The 17475-nt window shown below is 42.8% G+C and overlaps 1 protein-coding gene across 19 annotated transcripts in view; it reads left to right on the top strand.

Moving 5' to 3' along the window:
• The window catches only part of LOC139539159 (E3 ubiquitin-protein ligase MYCBP2-like), a 233145-nt gene that overhangs the window by 28725 nt on the left and 186945 nt on the right, over nucleotides 1–17475 (top strand). For all 19 annotated transcript variants that reach the window (XM_071342003.1, XM_071341989.1, XM_071341984.1 and 16 more), the window contains exons 4-7: nucleotides 1050–1203; nucleotides 3615–3811; nucleotides 7439–7681; nucleotides 10286–10357. In XM_071342003.1, the coding sequence (XP_071198104.1) occupies nucleotides 1050–1203; nucleotides 3615–3811; nucleotides 7439–7681; nucleotides 10286–10357 (666 nt within the window). The remainder of the gene's footprint in view (nucleotides 1–1049; nucleotides 1204–3614; nucleotides 3812–7438; nucleotides 7682–10285; nucleotides 10358–17475) is intronic.

The raw sequence follows: 17475 nt of genomic DNA, 5'->3' as shown, positions 1-17475 counted from the left end.
TTTTACAATTTTTAGGGCTTTCCTCTGACACCGCCTGGTATAGAGGTCCTGGATGGCAGGAAGCTTGGCCCCGGTGAGGTACTGGGCCGTACGCTCTACCCTCTGTAGTGTCTTGCGGTCAAAGGCCGAGCAGTTGCCATACCAGGCAGTGATGCAACCAGTCAGGATGCTCTCGATGGTGCAGCTGTAGAACCTTTTGAGGATCTGAGGACCCATGCCAAATCTTTTCAGTCTCCTGAGCGGGAAGATGTTTTTTCGTGCCCTCTTAATGACTGTCTTGGTGTGCTTGCACCAAAGTAGTTTGTTGGTGATGTGGACACCAAGGAACTTGAAGCTCTCAACCTGCTCCCCTACAGCCCTGTCGATGAGAATGGGGGTCGTGCTCTGTCCTTCTTTTCCTGTAGTCCACAATCGCCTTTGTCTTGATCACGTTGAGGGAGAGGTTGTTGTCCTTGCACCACACGGTCAGGTCTCTGACCTCCACCCAAAAGGCTGTCTCATCGTTGTCTGTGATCAGATCACTGTTGTCATCAGCAAACTTAATGATGGTGTTGCATTTGTGCCTGGCCGTGCAGTCATGAGTGAACAGGGAGTACAGGAGGGGACTGAGCACACACCCCTGAGTGGCCCCCGTGTTGAGGATCAGCGTGGCGGATGTTTTACCTACCCTTACCACCTGGGGGCAGCCCATCCGGAAGTCTAGAATCCAGTTGCAGAGGGAGGTGTTTAGTCCCAGGTTCCTTAGCTTAGTGATGAGCTTTGAGGGCACTATGGTGTTAAACGCTGAGCTGTAGTCAATGAATAGCATTCTCACATAGGTGTTCCTTTTGTCCAGGTGGGAAAGGGCAGTGTGGAGTGCAATAGAGATTGCATCATCTGTGGATCTGTTGGGGCGGTATGCGAATTGGAGTGGGTTTTGAGGATGCTATTGATGTGAGCCATGACCAGCCTTTCACAGCACTGCATGGCTACCGATGTGAGTGCTACGGGGCTGTAATTAGTTAGGCAGATTAGCAGTTATCTGATAATTGTTTGTGTTTTCTCTCTAGATCATTGGCATTGGTCTGTGTGGGGTGTTTGAGCTGATCAAGGAGACACTGTTCTCCCACCCCTCACTGTGCCTGCGCAGCCTACAGGCCCTGCTGGACATGCTGCAGGGACAACAGCCAGAGGGCTTCCAGACCGAACCTCCTGATGTACTGGGTGAGTACTAGCGCACACATGCATGGGAAGACTCATGCACATGCTTTTATTTAAAAACATTTAAAGTCAGTTAAGAACAAATTCTTATTTGCAATGACGGCCTACCCTAGGCAAACCCGGGACGAGGCTGGGCCAATTGTGCGCCGCACTATGGGACTCCCAATCACAGCCGGTTGTGATACAGCCTGGATTCGAACCAGGGTGTCTGTAGTGATGCCTCTAGCATTGAGGTGCAGTGCCTTAGACCGCTGTGCCACTCGGGAGCCTAATGCAAGGGTTAGGTGGTAAAACTGTATTTTACTTTATACCGGTATTGACGCACGTACCAGTTTGGATTTTCTACTTTACATTCTATAACGGTATTTCAATGTTTGCTTTGTTGAATGTAATACCTGAGAGATGGAACTCGAAAAAAGTATTGCAATCGTCTGTTAACGCCAGTACGAGACTTCTAACAGCTGAGAACGGCTAATGAGCCTGTGTTCATAACAGTTCAACTATTCTACCTTGTTATCTAGCTAATAGAGCCAAGTTGCCAAGACTTGAAATATGAAGACTAAATGGCAACTCACTAGCATGTGAGCTTGTGCTTGAGAGAGAGTTTGAGATCTTTGTTAATTTTCTATTTTCAGTTGTTGAAAGAGTTTGGTCATTATTAGTAGATGTGTATTATGCATGGTTCTGGTTACAGTAGAGTTTGGTCATTATTAGTAGATGTGTATTATGCATGGTTCTGGTTACAGTAGAGTTTGGTCATTATTAGTAGATGTGTATTATGCATGGTTCTGGTTACAGTAGAGTTTGGTCATTATTAGTGGATGTGTATTATGCATGGTTCTGGTTACAGTAGAGTTTGGTCATTATTAGTGGATGTGTATTATGCATGGTTCTGGTTACAGTAGAGTTTGGTCATTATTAGTAGATGTGTATTATGCATGGTTCTGGTTACAGTAGAGTTTGGTCATTATTAGTAGATGTGTATTATGCATGGTTCTGGTTACAGTAGAGTTTGGTCATTATTAGTGGATGTGTATTATGCATGGTTCTGGTTACAGTAGAGTTTGGTCATTATTAGTAGATGTGTATTATGCATGGTTCTGGTTACAGTAGAGTTTGGTCATTATTAGTGGATGTGTATTAGGCATGGTTCTGGTTACAGTAGAGTTTGGTCATTATTAGTGGATGTGTATTATGCATGGTTCTGGTTACAGTAGAGTTTGGTCATTATTAGTGGATGTGTATTATGCATGGTTCTGGGTACAGTAGAGTTTGGTCATTATTAGTAGATGTGTATTATGCATGGTTCTGGGTACAGTAGAGTTTGGTCATTATTAGTGGATGTGTATTATGCATGGTTCTGGTTACAGTAGAGTTTGGTCATTATTAGTAGATGTGTATTATGCATGGTTCTGGTTACAGTAGAGTTTGGTCATTATTAGTGGATGTGTATTAGGCATGGTTCTGGTTACAGTAGAGTTTGGTCATTATTAGTGGATGTGTATTAGGCATGGTTCTGGTTACAGTAGAGTTTGGTCATTATTAGTGGATGTGTATTAGGCATGGTTCTGGTTACAGTAGAGTTTGGTCATTATTAGTGGATGTGTATTAGGCATGGTTCTGGTTACAGTAGAGTTTGGTCATTATTAGTGGATGTGTATTATGCATGGTTCTGGTTACAGTAGAGTTTGGTCATTATTAGTGGATGTGTATTAGGCATGGTTCTGGTTACAGTAGAGTTTGGTCATTATTAGTGGATGTGTATTAGGCATGGTTCTGGTTACACTAGAGTTTGGTCATTATTAGTAGATGTGTATTATGCATGGTTCTGGTTACAGTAGAGTTTGGTCATTATTAGTGGATGTGTATTATGCATGGTTCTGGTTACAGTAGAGTTTGGTCATTATTAGTGGATGTGTATTATGCATGGTTCTGGTTACAGTAGAGTTTGGTCATTATTAGTGGATGTTTATTATGCATGGTTCTGGTTACATTTGTAACAAAAGTGGCATTTTCATAGAATGACTGGAAAGCCAGATCAGTGATTGCTGCAAAAAGGCAGGTTATTTTTATGAAATACTTGTATTATTAGTGGGCCTTAGGGTTGTAGAAGGCTTATATTTACGAACACATGGTATGTTTTTCAATCCTCGTGAGGGCCTAAAATTAATTTCCTATCAAAATACTATTTTCCATAAACATAATCCGTACCCCAACCCCTAAACCTAACTCCTTATGCTAATTGTAACCCTATCCCATAAGCTTAAAAAATAGCTTTTGTCCTCATGGGGACATGGGAAATACCATGTTTTACTACTAAATAGACACCCACTCGCACGCACTTGTGCAGACACAGGTATGCACACACATATTGCAGACACAGCCTTTTCTAACCCTCCGTCTCCTCACTACAGAGTCTCTGTTCCACCTGCTGCTGGAGACAACGGTGCGCAGCACAGGGATGAATGACCCCATGGGGCAGGCCCTCACCGCCCTGTCCTGCGCCTGCCTCTTCAGCCTGGTGGTGTCCTGGGGAGACACAGGCAAGACCCTGCAGGCCGTCTCCGCCATCCTCACTTACAACGGCAGTCACACCTGCCAAACTATCCAGGTGAGTCAACGTGGCGCAACACAACACTAAACGACACAACACACTTCCTATACAACCCCACTCAGGTTAGACTTGGTTAGACACAGGTTAGACCTGCTCCATACATCTCCATGCATTTTAAGTTAACACAACACACATCCTATACGTACAACCCAACTCACACAGGTTAGACATAGACTATACCTCCCCATAGCACCCCATATAGGTGAGACAACACACGCATCCTAGAAGTACGACCCCGCCTCCTCATCCAGATAGATTAGGCGACCTACACTACCGATCAAAAGTTTTAGAACACCTACTCCTTCAGGTGTTTTTCTTTTCTTTTTACTATTTTCTACATTTTAGAATAATAGTGAAGGCATCAAAACTATGAAATTACACATATGGAATCATTTAGTAACTAAAAAAGTGTTAAGCATATCAAAATGTAGTTTATATTTGAGATTCTTCAAATAACCACCATTTGCCTTGATGACAGCTTTGCACACTTGGCATTCTCTCAACCAGCTTAGCCTGGAATGCTTTCCCAACAGTCTTGAAGGAGTTCTCACATATGCTGAGCACTTGTTGGCTGCTTTTCCTTCACTCTGCGGTCCAAATCATCCCAAACATCTCAATTTGGTTGAGGTCGGGGGATTGTGGAGGCCAGGTCATCTGATGCAGCACTCCATCACTCTACTTCTTGATCAAATAGCCCTTACACAGCCTGGAGGTGTGTTGTGTCATAGTCCTGTTGAAAACAAACGATAGTCCCACTAAGCCCAAACCACTGACACGGTCGCCAGGTGTACTGTGTTTCCTCCAACACATTTGTGTGCCTGGCTTACAGGTTAAGTGGGCATTGTGTCAAGAAGCAGTATGGCTTGGCTGGGTTGTGTTTCTGAGGACGCACTGCTCTTGACCTTCGCCTCTCACGAGTCCGTACTGGAGTTTCAGAGTTGGGACGTGTGTAACTACCAATTAAATACAACGAAAAAGGGGTTAAATTAAACATTTTATTTTATATATATATATATATATATATATATATATATATATATATCCAAAACTAAAGCATTGTATTTGGGACCATTCATTCACTAAACCCTAAACCTCAACGACATCTTGTAATGAATAATGTGGAAATTTAGCAAGTTGAGGTCAATGTCATGGTCAATACATATTGATACAACAGTAGCTAAGATGGGGAGAAGTCTGTCCATAATAAAGCGCTGTTCTGCCTTATTAACAACACTATCAACAAGGCAGGTCCTACAGGCCCTAGTTTTGTTGCACCTAGACTACTGTTCAGTAGTGTGGTCAGGTGCCACAAAAGGGACTTGGGAAATAGCTATTGGCTCCGAACAGAGCAGCATGGCTGGCCCTTAAAAATACACAGAGAGCCCTGAGGCCTACATAGGCTACTGTAAAATGCATTTTTGTTTTTATTGGAATAGAAACACCATAATATTAACGAACATTAATACCAAAAGTTTTAGTCTCTAGTACAGCCAATATTTAAAACAGTCGACTGCATTTGTGAATTCAATCGCTGTGGCCGAGATGTTGCGGTTTATTCATTGTTTAATTAAATGCTCCCTTTATTTCGTTTTTTAACTAAAATGCTTGACTGTATTTAAAGACATGGATGATTTGTATGCTGTGTGATGACATGCACAGATGAATCATTGAATGATATACTTACTGTATATTGTAGTAGTTCTTTATGCCAATAAGTAAGTTAAGCTAAAACAGCTACAGTAAACAGGACTCTTATGCCTACAGCTCTGTGTCATTTCAATAACTTCTCAAAGATGTCCTCTGATGGTCAAACTAGCATTAATGGCAACAATTGCTGACTGTAAAATATGACGCCAACCACGCTAACATGCCATACAATTACGCCGCAAGTTGTGCTGCAGTATGACACAACCTTTAAAGGAACAACCACTGTACATTTAAAGAAATCAAGTGTTAAAAGGAATATGGAATGTTTTTCCTAAACAAATTAAGGGTTTTGGTTACAGAACTTTTCAGTCAGCTTCGTACCACCCTGCATCCACCTGCTGGCTTGCCTCTGAAGCTAAGCTTTGTTGGTCCTGGTCAGTCCCTGGATGGGAGATCAGATGCTGCGGCAAGTGGTGTTGTAGGAGGCACCCTTTCCTCTGGTCAATTTTTAAAAATTAAAATATCCCAATGCCCCAGGGCAGTGATTGGGGACATTGCCTTGTGTAGGGTGCCGTCTTTCCGATGGGACGTTAAACGGGTGTCCGGACTCTCTGTGGTCACTAAAGATCCCATGGCACTTATCGTAAGAGTAGAGGTGTTAACCCCGGTGTCCTGGCTAAATTACAAAATATGTCCCTCATACCATCACGGTCACCTAATCATCCCCAGCTTAAAATTGTATCGTTCATCCACCCTCCTCTCCCATGTAACTATTCCCCAGGTCGTTGCTGTAAATGAGAATGTGTCCACAGTCAACTTACCTGGTAAAATAAGGGGTGGAAAATAAGTTAAATGGCTGTAATTATGTTGTAGCTTCAGCAACACGGACAGAGGAATAAACACTTTGATCTGTGGTGGTTGCTGCAGCAGGGAGGAGAGAGCGACAACGGGTGCTAGTCAGTCACTCGCTGTCTTTATTTATTTTTACACAGCGCACAAAGTCTGAGTGGCCCAGCACAATCAAATACATTTCTGGTTGGAGTCCCTCTAGTCATTTGTGTGTCTTAAATATTTAATCAAACCGTGTGCTTAAAGCATCAGACGAGCTCAGTGATTATAAACTCAGCAAAAAAAAGTAACTTATTCAAATTCAACTTATTCAACCATGTCTTTCAAAGATAATTTGTAAAAATCCAAGTAACTTCAGATCTTCATTGTAAAGGGTTTGAAGATGGTTTCCCATGCTTGTTCAATGAACCATAAACAATTAATGAACATGCACCTGTGGAACGGTCGTTAAGACGCTAACAGCTTAGACGGTAGGAAATTAAGGTCACTTATGAAAACTTAGGACACTAAAGAGGCCTTTCTACTGACTTTGTCGCAATCACCTGAGCACGTCTGGGACCTGTTGGATTGGAGGGTGAGGGCTAGGGCCATTCCTCCCAGAAATGTCCGGGAACTTGCAGGGGCCTTGGTGGAAGAGTGGGGTAACATCTCACAGTAAGAACTGGCAAATATGGTGCAGTCCATGAGGAGGAGGAGCACTGCAATACTTAATGCAGCTGGTGGCCACACCAGATGCTGACTGTTACTTTTGGTTTTGACCCTCCCGTTTGTTTAGGGACACATTATTCCATTTCTGTTAGTCACAAGTCTGTGGAACTTTCTTTTTTTGCTGAGTTTAGTTGAATTGATTAAAACACATAGGATGTGTGAATATAAGGAAAAATACACGTTTAAAAATGCAGACCAATCGATTGGTCGAAAGAACAGACGACTCTTGGTCTACCAAGATTAAATTCTTTGGGGGGACAGCCCTAAAATGGTCGCACTCTGGAGCCCTGAGTTCAAACCAGACCTTTCTACAAAACACTCCACACGGTCCAGCCAAAACGGTCCTTTCATTTTCTCTAATAGCTAATTTCCATTAATTCTTCATTCTTAATCTTTATTCTTCCCTCACCTTCGTCCCAGGTGCCGACCATTCTGAACGCGCTACAGAGGAGCGTGCAGGCCGTGTTGGTGGGCAAGATCCAGATCCAAGATTGGTTCGGCAACGGCATCAAGCGGGCGGCACTGATGAACAAGTGGGTAGTGAAGGAGGTGACCGTCAATGAGGATGAGCGCTGCCTGCTGCAGACCGACGGCTCTTTCCTCTACCTGCTCTGCAAGGACGGCCTCTACAAAGTGGGCTCCGGCTACAATGGCACCGTCAGGGTAGGTAGGGTGGGGATGACGTGTGGGTGTCTACTTGAGAGAGTACTTTTTTCAAGTGTGATTTATTACACTCATATAGCAGTCAATACAACTAATCCATGAGCAAGATACACATGATGTCAAGCAAAGAGGCACTGCGTTTGAAGGTAGGCCTTGAAATACATCCACAGGTACACCGCCAATTAACTAACATGATGTCAATGAGCCTATCAGAAGCTTCTAAAGCCATGACATAATTTTCTGTAATTTTCCAAGCTGTTTAAAGGCACAGTCAACTTAGTGTATGTAAACTTCTGACCCACTGGAATTGTGATACAGTGAAATTATCTGTCTGTAAACAATTGTTGGAAAAATGACTTGTCATGCACAAAGTAGATGTCCTAACCGACTTTCCAAAACTATAGTTTGTTAACAAGACATTTGTGGAGTGGTTGAAAAATGAGTTTTAATGACTCCAACGTAAGTGTATGTAAACCTCCGACTTCAACTGTATGTGTGTGTGTGTATATATTATTTGTGTGTGTATATATGTGTATGCATGTTAATCAATAATGTCCTGCGGTCTTAAAGCTACTCATTAATCAATGAGCAGAAATATGGCATTGGTAACCTCCTTTACCGTTCAGTTCTAGACTTTGGTGTAGTCGGTTTGTTTTGGCTATTGGTGTTCCTGCTTGTCACTGTGATTCGGTCAGGGGTTCCAAGACTGTAACTACCAATTGGATACCATGAAATTGGGGAGAAAAAGGGTTGAAAGTAATACAAAAAAAGTCAATTGCAATTTATTGTCGATTTGAGCGGTTGTTCATGTTCAAAGTATAAGCATTTCCATGAGTGTAGTGTTTTTACGGGGTCCACCTGCTCTTGAGCTGGCCCCACCCGCTCTTGATCTGGCCCCAGAACCCGATGGTCCCTCTGACAGAGCTCGGAGATGGGAGAACCTTCCATGACAACCATCTTTGCAGCACTCTACCAATCAGGCCTTTATTGAAGTGGCCAGATGGAATCCACTCCTCAGTAAAAGGCACATGACAGCCCGCTTGGAGTTTGCCAAAAGGCACCTAAAGGACTCTCAGACCATGACAAACAAGACTCTCTGGTCTGATGAAACCAAGATTGAACTCTTTGGCCTGAATGCCAAGCGTCACTTCTGGAGGAAACCTGGCACCATCCTTACGGTGAAACATGTTGGTGGCAGCATCATGCTGTGGGGATGTTTTTCAGCGGCAGGTACTGGGAGACTAGTCATGATTGAGGGAACGATGAATGGAGCAAAGTACAGAGATCCTTAATGACAACGCAGGAGTGGCTTCGGGACAAGTCTCTGAATGTCCTTGAGTGACCCAGCCAGAGCTCGAACCCGATCGAACATCTCTGAAGAGACCTGAAAATAGCTATGCAGCGACGGTCCCCATCCAACCTGACAGAGCTTGAGAGGATCTGCAGAGAAGAATGGGAGAAGCTCCCCAAAATACAGGTGTGCCAAGCTTGTAGCGTCATACGCAAGAAGACTCGAGGCTGTAATCGCTGGCAGAGATGCTTCAATAATTTACTGAGCGAAGGGTCTGAATACTATTTCATAAAAAAAGTTACAAATTGAAATTGTTTGTGCTTTGTCAATATGGGGTATTGTGTGTAGATTGATGGGGGGGGGGGAAAACGATTTAATACATTTTAGAATAATACTGTGATAGACAAAATTATATCACAGTGCCATCCGTTTTGTCACCAAAGCCCCATATACCACCCACCACTGCGACCTGTATGCTCTAGTCGGCTGGCTCTCGCTACATATTCGTCACCAGACCCACTGGCTCCAGGTCATAAGTCTTTGCTAGGTAAAGCTCCGCCTTATATCAGCTCACTGGTTACGATAACAACACCCACCCGTAGCACACGCTGGTCATCCCCAAAGCCAACACCTACTTTGGCTGCCTTTCCTTCCAGTTCTCTGCTGCCAGTGACTGGAACGAATTGCAAAAATTACTGAAGTTGGAGACTTGTATCTTTCTCACTACCTTTAAACATCAGCTATCTGAGCAGCTAACCGATCGCTGCAGCTGTACACAGCCCATCTGTAAATAGCCCATCCAATCTACCTACCTCATCCCCATATTGTTTTTATTTACTTTTCTGCTCTTTTACACAAGTATTTCTACTTGCACACCAGTATTTCTACTTGCACATCATCATCTGCACATCTATCACTCCAGTGTTAATTTTTAAAATTGTAGTTACTTCGCTACTATCGCTTATTTATTGCCTTACCACCTCACGCCATTTGCACACACTGTGTATATAGACTCTTTTCCCCCTTATTTTATTATTGACTCTACGCTTGTTTATTCTATGTGTTTGTATCGCACTGCTTTGCTTTATCTTGGCCAGGTCGCAGTTCTAAATGAGAACTTGTTCTCAAATAGCCTACCTGGTTAAATAAAGGTGAAAAAAAAAGAATGTAACGTAAAAAATGGGGGAAAAGTACAGGAGCCGGAATACTTTGTATTTGAATGCACTGTACATATCGAATCATCTGGAAAGGGAACATTTGTCTGTGCGTTTGGGATTGCACTCTAACATTGGATCAGTGTGTGTGTATTCCAGGGCCATGTGTATAATTCCACATCATGCTTCAGGAATCGGATGGAGAAGAGATCATGGTTGGGCTTCGCTCAGGTAATTTAACTTCAATTTTTGTGTTAATCTTAATTTTGATTCCACATTACGAAAACAATAAAGACTATAGGGAACTTGGAATTCTATTTCATCACTAGTTATGGTTGTCTTATAGTCGTACAATGCTGTTTGCCGACTGCATAGATTTGGATCACCCCCTATTTGACCCAATATACATGGTTGCTGATCTGTATGCACTAAATGCTTAAGTTGATAACTATTCTGCTTCTACTGAATCCCTTTAGGGGGTTAGGAAGGAATATATTTTTACCCCCAAAATAACATTTATTGATGAGTCACTGTTTGTTTCTATGGAGTTCCTGCGGATCCAACTTCTGGATCTCTTTTCCCAACAGCTGAAGGTCCGAAGTTTGTGCTCGTGCGAGATTCTCTACTTTACGCCTCTTGACGTGTTCGGCTGCTCAGAGAACAGGCGACTCTGGTTAATGGTGCTCGTTTAGTAAAGTTAGATCAGATTTGGATCAATGTCTGCAAGATCACATAATTATAGTATTCTATATACAGATGTAGGATGTTAATTTGACCAGTATTATCGCAGCCAAATAGTCTTGCAACATCAGGATTTGAACGTTTAGTTCCTAATGTTGCTTGATCGGTGGTTAGGCTATTAGCTGGCCAGAATTTGGTTACGTGAAAATGAAAAGTGCAATACTGTTTATATAACCATGTGTTAGTGCAGGTTTTCTGTGAATGAATGTAACTCACGACACTCATCTGCATTTCCTGCAGCGCAGGACATTTTTCAGAAACAACAGTGTTTCCAAATGAAGATCCTACATCTGTAACAGAACTGAATATAATAGCGTAGTGTACCGTTACGGTAAGACAAACACCACCTAATATCTTATGAGGATGATTGTGCAAATGATCGCTTTTGTCTCAGGTGGCCATAACTCAACAGGGCACACTACGAGGCAACACATTTGCTTTTATGTAAACTAAACACAGGTATGCTACAGTTGAGCAACATCTGCTCTAAAATTCCCTCACTGTACTTCATTCAAAACACTGGGATCCACCCAAATCATTTGCGTTCCTTGATCCTTTCTCGGCATTATAAGGCTGCGTTGAGACAAAGACTCATCAATGACCCAAGCCCAGCTCATCTAATCCCTAGCATTGTGTCGCTGAGTTGTCATAATGCTTCAGCAAATGCACATTATCCCAGGGGCGTTGGAAGACACAATGTAAGCAACCTCATTTATGTCCCTCTTACTGCCCTGAATTTCTCTGCTGACCCTACAGCTGTTGTATGCAGTAGTCATATGCCCATGAAGCTAAGTTATACTGTTAGCACTGGGGTGGTGTGCCCAAGCAGGAAGTCCAGTGTGCAGATCACCCTGCACTAACATAAATAACCCAAGCATCTCTACCTCTGCTAAGCTTCCCAGTAAAGCAAGGAAAACATTCAAGCATCCCAGAAAAGTGTAAAAAATATCACACGTATACCACTGTAGCTTAACAGATGATATTTTCGGACACTCTCTGAAAGTAACTTGGATAGTACCTTTGATACAGTGGTAGCAATACATGGTCATAAGATCATCAGAACATACAGAAATGTCAAAGGTGGAGGTGTGGCTGTTTATATTGAGAACCACCTTCTTGTAATGATGTTGACGTAATATGGCTGCATGTTTATCTATCTTACCTAAAGCCTATTCTGGTGGGAAGCTGCTGTAGACCACCTAACAGTAAGTATCTGGATAACGTGTGAAATGCTTGATAATGTACACTACCGTTCAAAAGTTTGGGGTCACTTAGAAATGTCCTTAAAAAAAAAAAGAAAGCACATTTTTGTCCATTAAATAACACCAAATTTATCATAGTGTAGATATTGTTAATTTTGTCTACATAGGAGTACAGAGACCATTATCAACAACCATCACTCCTGTGTTCCAATGGCACGTTTTTAGCTAATCCAAGTTAATCATTTTAACAAGCTAATTGATCATTAGAATACCCTTTTGCAGTTATCACAGCTGAAAACTGTTGGTCTGATAAAAGAAGCAATAAAACTGCCCTTCTTTAGACTAGATACTAGAGTATCTGGAGCATCAGCAATTGTGGGTTCGATTATGCAGCTGGTTGGATCAGCTGGTTTCTTCATGCATCGCGCCGACAGAAACAAACATCTTTCTGGTAAGAAGAGGGGCGGGGGGGTATGCCTTATGATTAACGAGACGTGGTGTGATCATCATAACAACACACAGGAACTCAAGTCATTCTGTTCACCTGATCTAGAACTCCTCACAATCAAATGTCGACCGCATTATCTACCAAGGGAATTCTCTTCAATCATAATCACAGCCGTATATATTCCCCCCCAAGCAGACACATCGATGGCCCTGAACGAACTTTATCTGACTCTTTGTAAACTGGAAACCACACACCCTGAGGCTGCATTCATCGTAGCTGGGGATTTTAACAAGGCTAATCTAAAAACAAAACTCCCTAAATTCTATCAGCATATCGATTGTGCTACCAGGGCTGGAAAAACCCTAGATCATTGTTATACTAATTTCCGCGACGCATATAAGGCCCTCCCCCGCCCCCCTTTCGGAAAAGCTGACCACGACTCCATTTTGTTGATTCCAGCCTACAAACAGAAACTAAAACAACAAGCTCCCGCGCTCAGGTCTGTTCAACGCTGGTCCGACCAATCTGAATCCACGCTTCAAGACTGCTTCGATCACGCGGATTGGAATATGTTCCGCATTGCGTCCAACAACAATATTGACGAATATGCTGATTCGGTGAGCGAGTTCATTAGGAAGTGCATTGACGATGTCGTACCCACAGCAACGATTAAAACATTCCCAAACCAGAAACCGTGGATTGACGGCAGCATTCGCGTGAAACTGAAAGCGCGAACCACTGCTTTTAACCAGGGCAAGGTGACCGGAAGCATGACCGAATACAAACAGTGTAGCTATTCTCTCCGCAAGGCAATCAAACAGGCTAAGTCCCAGTACAGAGACAAAATCGAGTCGCAATTCAACAGCTCAGACACAAGAGGTATGTGGCAGGGTCTACAGTCAATCACGGATTACAAAAAGAAAACCAGCCCCGTCGCGGACCAGGATGTCTTGCTCCCAGACAGGCTAAACAACTTTTTTGCCCGCTTTGAGGACAATACAGTGCCACTGACACGGCCCCCTACCAAAACCTGCGGGCTCTCCTTCACTGCAGCCGAGGTGAGTAAAACATTTAAACGTGTTAACCCTCGCAAGGCTGCAGGCCCAGACGGCATTCCCAGCCGCGTCCTCAGAGCATGCGCAGACCAGCTGGCTAGTGTGTTTACGGACATATTCAATCAATCCTTATCCCAGTCTGCTGTTCCCACATGCTTCAAGAGGGCCACCATTGTTCCTGTTCCCAAGAAAGCTAAGGTAACTGAGCTAAACGACTACCGCCCCGTAGCACTCACTTCCGTCATCATGAAGTGCTTTGAGAGACTAGTCAAGGACCATATCACCTCCACCCTACCGGACACCCTAGACCCACTCCAATTTGCTTACCGACCCAATAGGTCCACAGACGACGCAATCGCAACCACACTGCACACTGCCCTAACCCATCTGGACAAGAGGAATACCCATGTGAGAATGCTGTTCATCGATTACAGCTCAGCATTTAACACCATAGTACCCTCCAAACTCGTCATCAAGCTCGAGACCCTGGGTCTCGACCCCGCCCTGTGCAACTGGGTCCTGGACTTCCTGACGGGCCGCCCCCAGGTGGTGAGGGTAGGTAACAACATCTCCACCCCGCTGATCCTCAACACTGGGGCCCCACAAGGGTGTGTTCTGAGCCCTCTCCTGTACTCCCTGTTCACCCACGACTGCGTGGCCATGCACGCCTCCAACTCAATCATCAAGTTTGCGGATGACACTACAGTGGTAGGCTTGATTACCAACAACGACGAGACGGCCTACAGGGAGGAGGTGAGGGCCCTCGGAGTGTGGTGTCAGGAAAATAACCTCACACTCAACGTCAACAAAACAAAGGAGATGATTGTGGACTTCAGGAAACAGCAGAGGGAGCACCCCCCTATCCACATCGACGGGTCAGTAGTGGAGAAGGTGGAAAGTTTTAAGTTCCTCGGTGTACACATCACGGACAAACTGAATTGGTCCACCCACACAGACAGCGTTGTGAAGAAGGCGCAGCAGCGCCTCTTCAACCTCAGGAGGCTGAAGAAATTCGGCTTGTCACCAAAAGCACTCACAAACTTCTACAGATGCACAATCGAGAGCATCCTGTCGGGCTGTATCACCGCCTGGTACGGCAACTGCTCCGCCCACAACCGTAAGGCTCTCCAGAGGGTAGTGAGGTCTGCAGAACGCACCACCGGGGGCAAACTACCTGCCCTCCAGGACACCTACACCACCCGATGTCACAGGAAGGCCATAAAGATCATCAAGGACAACAACCACCCAAGCCACTGCCTGTTCACCCCGCTATCATCCAGAAGGCGAGGTCAGTACAGGTGCATCAAAGCAGGGACCGAGAGACTGAAAAACAGCTTCTATCTCAAGGCCATCAGACTGTTAAACAGCCACCACTAACATTTAGCGGCCGCTGCCAACATACTGACTCAACTCCAGCCACTTTAAAAATGGGAATTGATGGAAATTATGTAAAAATGTACCACTAGCCACTTTAAACAATGCCACTTAATATAATGTTTACATACCCTACATTACCCATCTCATATGTATATACTGTACTCTATATCATCTACTGCATCTTGCCATCTTTATGTAATACATGTACCACTAGCCACTTTAAACTATGCCACTTTATGTTTACATACCCTACAGTACTCATCTCATATGTATATACCGTACTCTATACCATCTACTGCATCTTGCCATGCCGTTCTGTACCACCACTCATTCATATATCTTTATGTACATATTCTTTATCCCTTTACACTTGTGTGTGTGTATAAGGTAGTAGTTGTGGAATTGTTAGGTTAGATTACTTGTTGGTTATTACTGCATTGTCGGAACTAGAAGCACAAGCATTTCGCTACACTCGCATTAACATCTGCTAACCATGTGTATGTGACTAATAAAATTTGATTTGATTTGATTTGATTACAGGCTCAATATGGCAAGAAACAAAGACCTTTCTTATGAAACTCGTCAGTATTCTTGTTCTGAGAAATGAAAGCTATTCCATGCAAGTAATTGCCAAGAAACTGAAGATCTCGTACAACGCTGTGTACTACTCCCTTCACAGAACAGCGCAAAATGGCTCTAACCAGAATAGAAAGAGTGGGCGGCCCCGGTGCACAACTGAGCAAGAGGACAAGTACATTAGTGTCTAGTTTGAGAAACGGATGCCTCACAAGTCCTCAACTAGCAGCTTAAAAAAATAGTAATTACTGGCAAAAGAGTTATTGTAACTCTGTCAATGTTGTCTTTATTGTTAACTTTTACACTTTTTGGAAGGAGAAAATATTCTGCAAAGAGGATGGAATTCACCCAAACTGTCTCAGGGCTTATACATTGCAAGGCCATTTTAAGGCTGCTCTGAGAAACTGACGGATATAACCCTCATTCTACCCAGGTTATCCCAACCATCATCACACATCAAACTGTTTCTGATGTTAAAGACTAGTCAAAGAAATCTACATTATCCCTGTCTTAATTTCAATGAGATTTAAACCGCAACCAAATAGATGCAGCCACAGGCCCATCGGGGCTTTGATAACCTAATTTCTATTCCTCTGAAATCTCCTGACTTAATGATTAAGTTTATAACAACCTATTTAGGGTAAATATGGACAGCCATGCTGTTTTTACGTCTTGCAAAGGGCTGGGTTTGTTTCATTTAATTGTGCGAAGTATGATGTTAAATATGGACTATCGATATCTGGATGCATGACACAAACACAGACATTCTTGTTTTCAGAGACTTGGTTAAACGATTCGATTGTGGATAAGGACATCGACATAGCTAATTACAGCATTTTTAGATGTAATAGGCAGAGAAAAGGTGGAGGGGTGGCGATGTATGGGAAATCTACTTTTGTAGCATCATGTGCTCTTAATATCACTGTACCCCAGAAATGTGAAATCCTGGTTTTAGATGTGACCATGAGTGAAAACGTGCATGTATTTGTTGCTGGAGTGTGTAGGCCTCCTGCTGCTTTAGTTGATGTGATTTAGTATCATAGCTGAGCATTTAAAACCTTTTCTATCATCTGAACTGGTTGTCTTCGGTGCCAGCCAGTCCAGGTTAAAGGCACCTATCTCAGATAACTTTCAGGACATTTGTTTTGATCTTAATCTAACCCAGCTAATCACAAAACCCATTCGGTTAAATGTGAAAAATCTAGATAGATCCTCATTATTAGATTTAATTTTCAAAAATAACCCCCATAAGTATATGCATTTTGGTGTGATCATTGTCCCATAGCCTGCGTTAGAGACAGCATAGTTCTGATATTCGTATTAGGAAGATACATTTTAACAACTTTTCTCCCCAAGCGTTTATGTATGACTTCATCTTTTCTGAACTTTCCTCCATCAAGTGTATACCTGACACTGAATTAGCTCTTGAGCATTTATCTATTTTTATATCACTGGCAGATAAACACGCTTCTTTAAAAATGCTATAGACCGAAACATTGTTTTTCTACAGCACTTTCAGATATATTTAGAACATGAAATCATGCCTATACTAACTGATGCTGTTGTGGACTGGCAGCTTTTCAGGCATCTGAGAAATAAATACACTTCCTTAGTTAAAAAGGCTAAATCAAACATCTCTGCTGAAGCGTGGAAATTCCACCCCTTCCCTACCCAAGGAAGTTCTACTGAACTCTGACATTATAAAAAAAAAAAAAATGTTGTCTCTGGGTCAATTTAGGAGAAAGGTATTTTTATATTGATACATTTTTGTTTGTGTATTTAATATTTGCTATTTTATTTAATTTTGTTTTAAATTGTGTATAATTGTATTTTCTGTTTTGTTCCCAGGTCACATTTGCAAATGAGACCTAGGTCGAAATGTGTTTTTCCCTGGTTAAAGAAAAGTTGATATTGCAAACTATTTTAATGATTTTTTAAATTGGCAATATT

This window comes from Salvelinus alpinus, chromosome 14, assembly GCF_045679555.1.
Source record: "Salvelinus alpinus chromosome 14, SLU_Salpinus.1, whole genome shotgun sequence".
Lineage (NCBI taxonomy): Eukaryota > Metazoa > Chordata > Actinopteri > Salmoniformes > Salmonidae > Salvelinus > Salvelinus alpinus.
The sequence above is the reverse complement of the archived record's forward strand: the minus strand, read 5'-3'. Positions and strand labels throughout refer to the sequence as shown.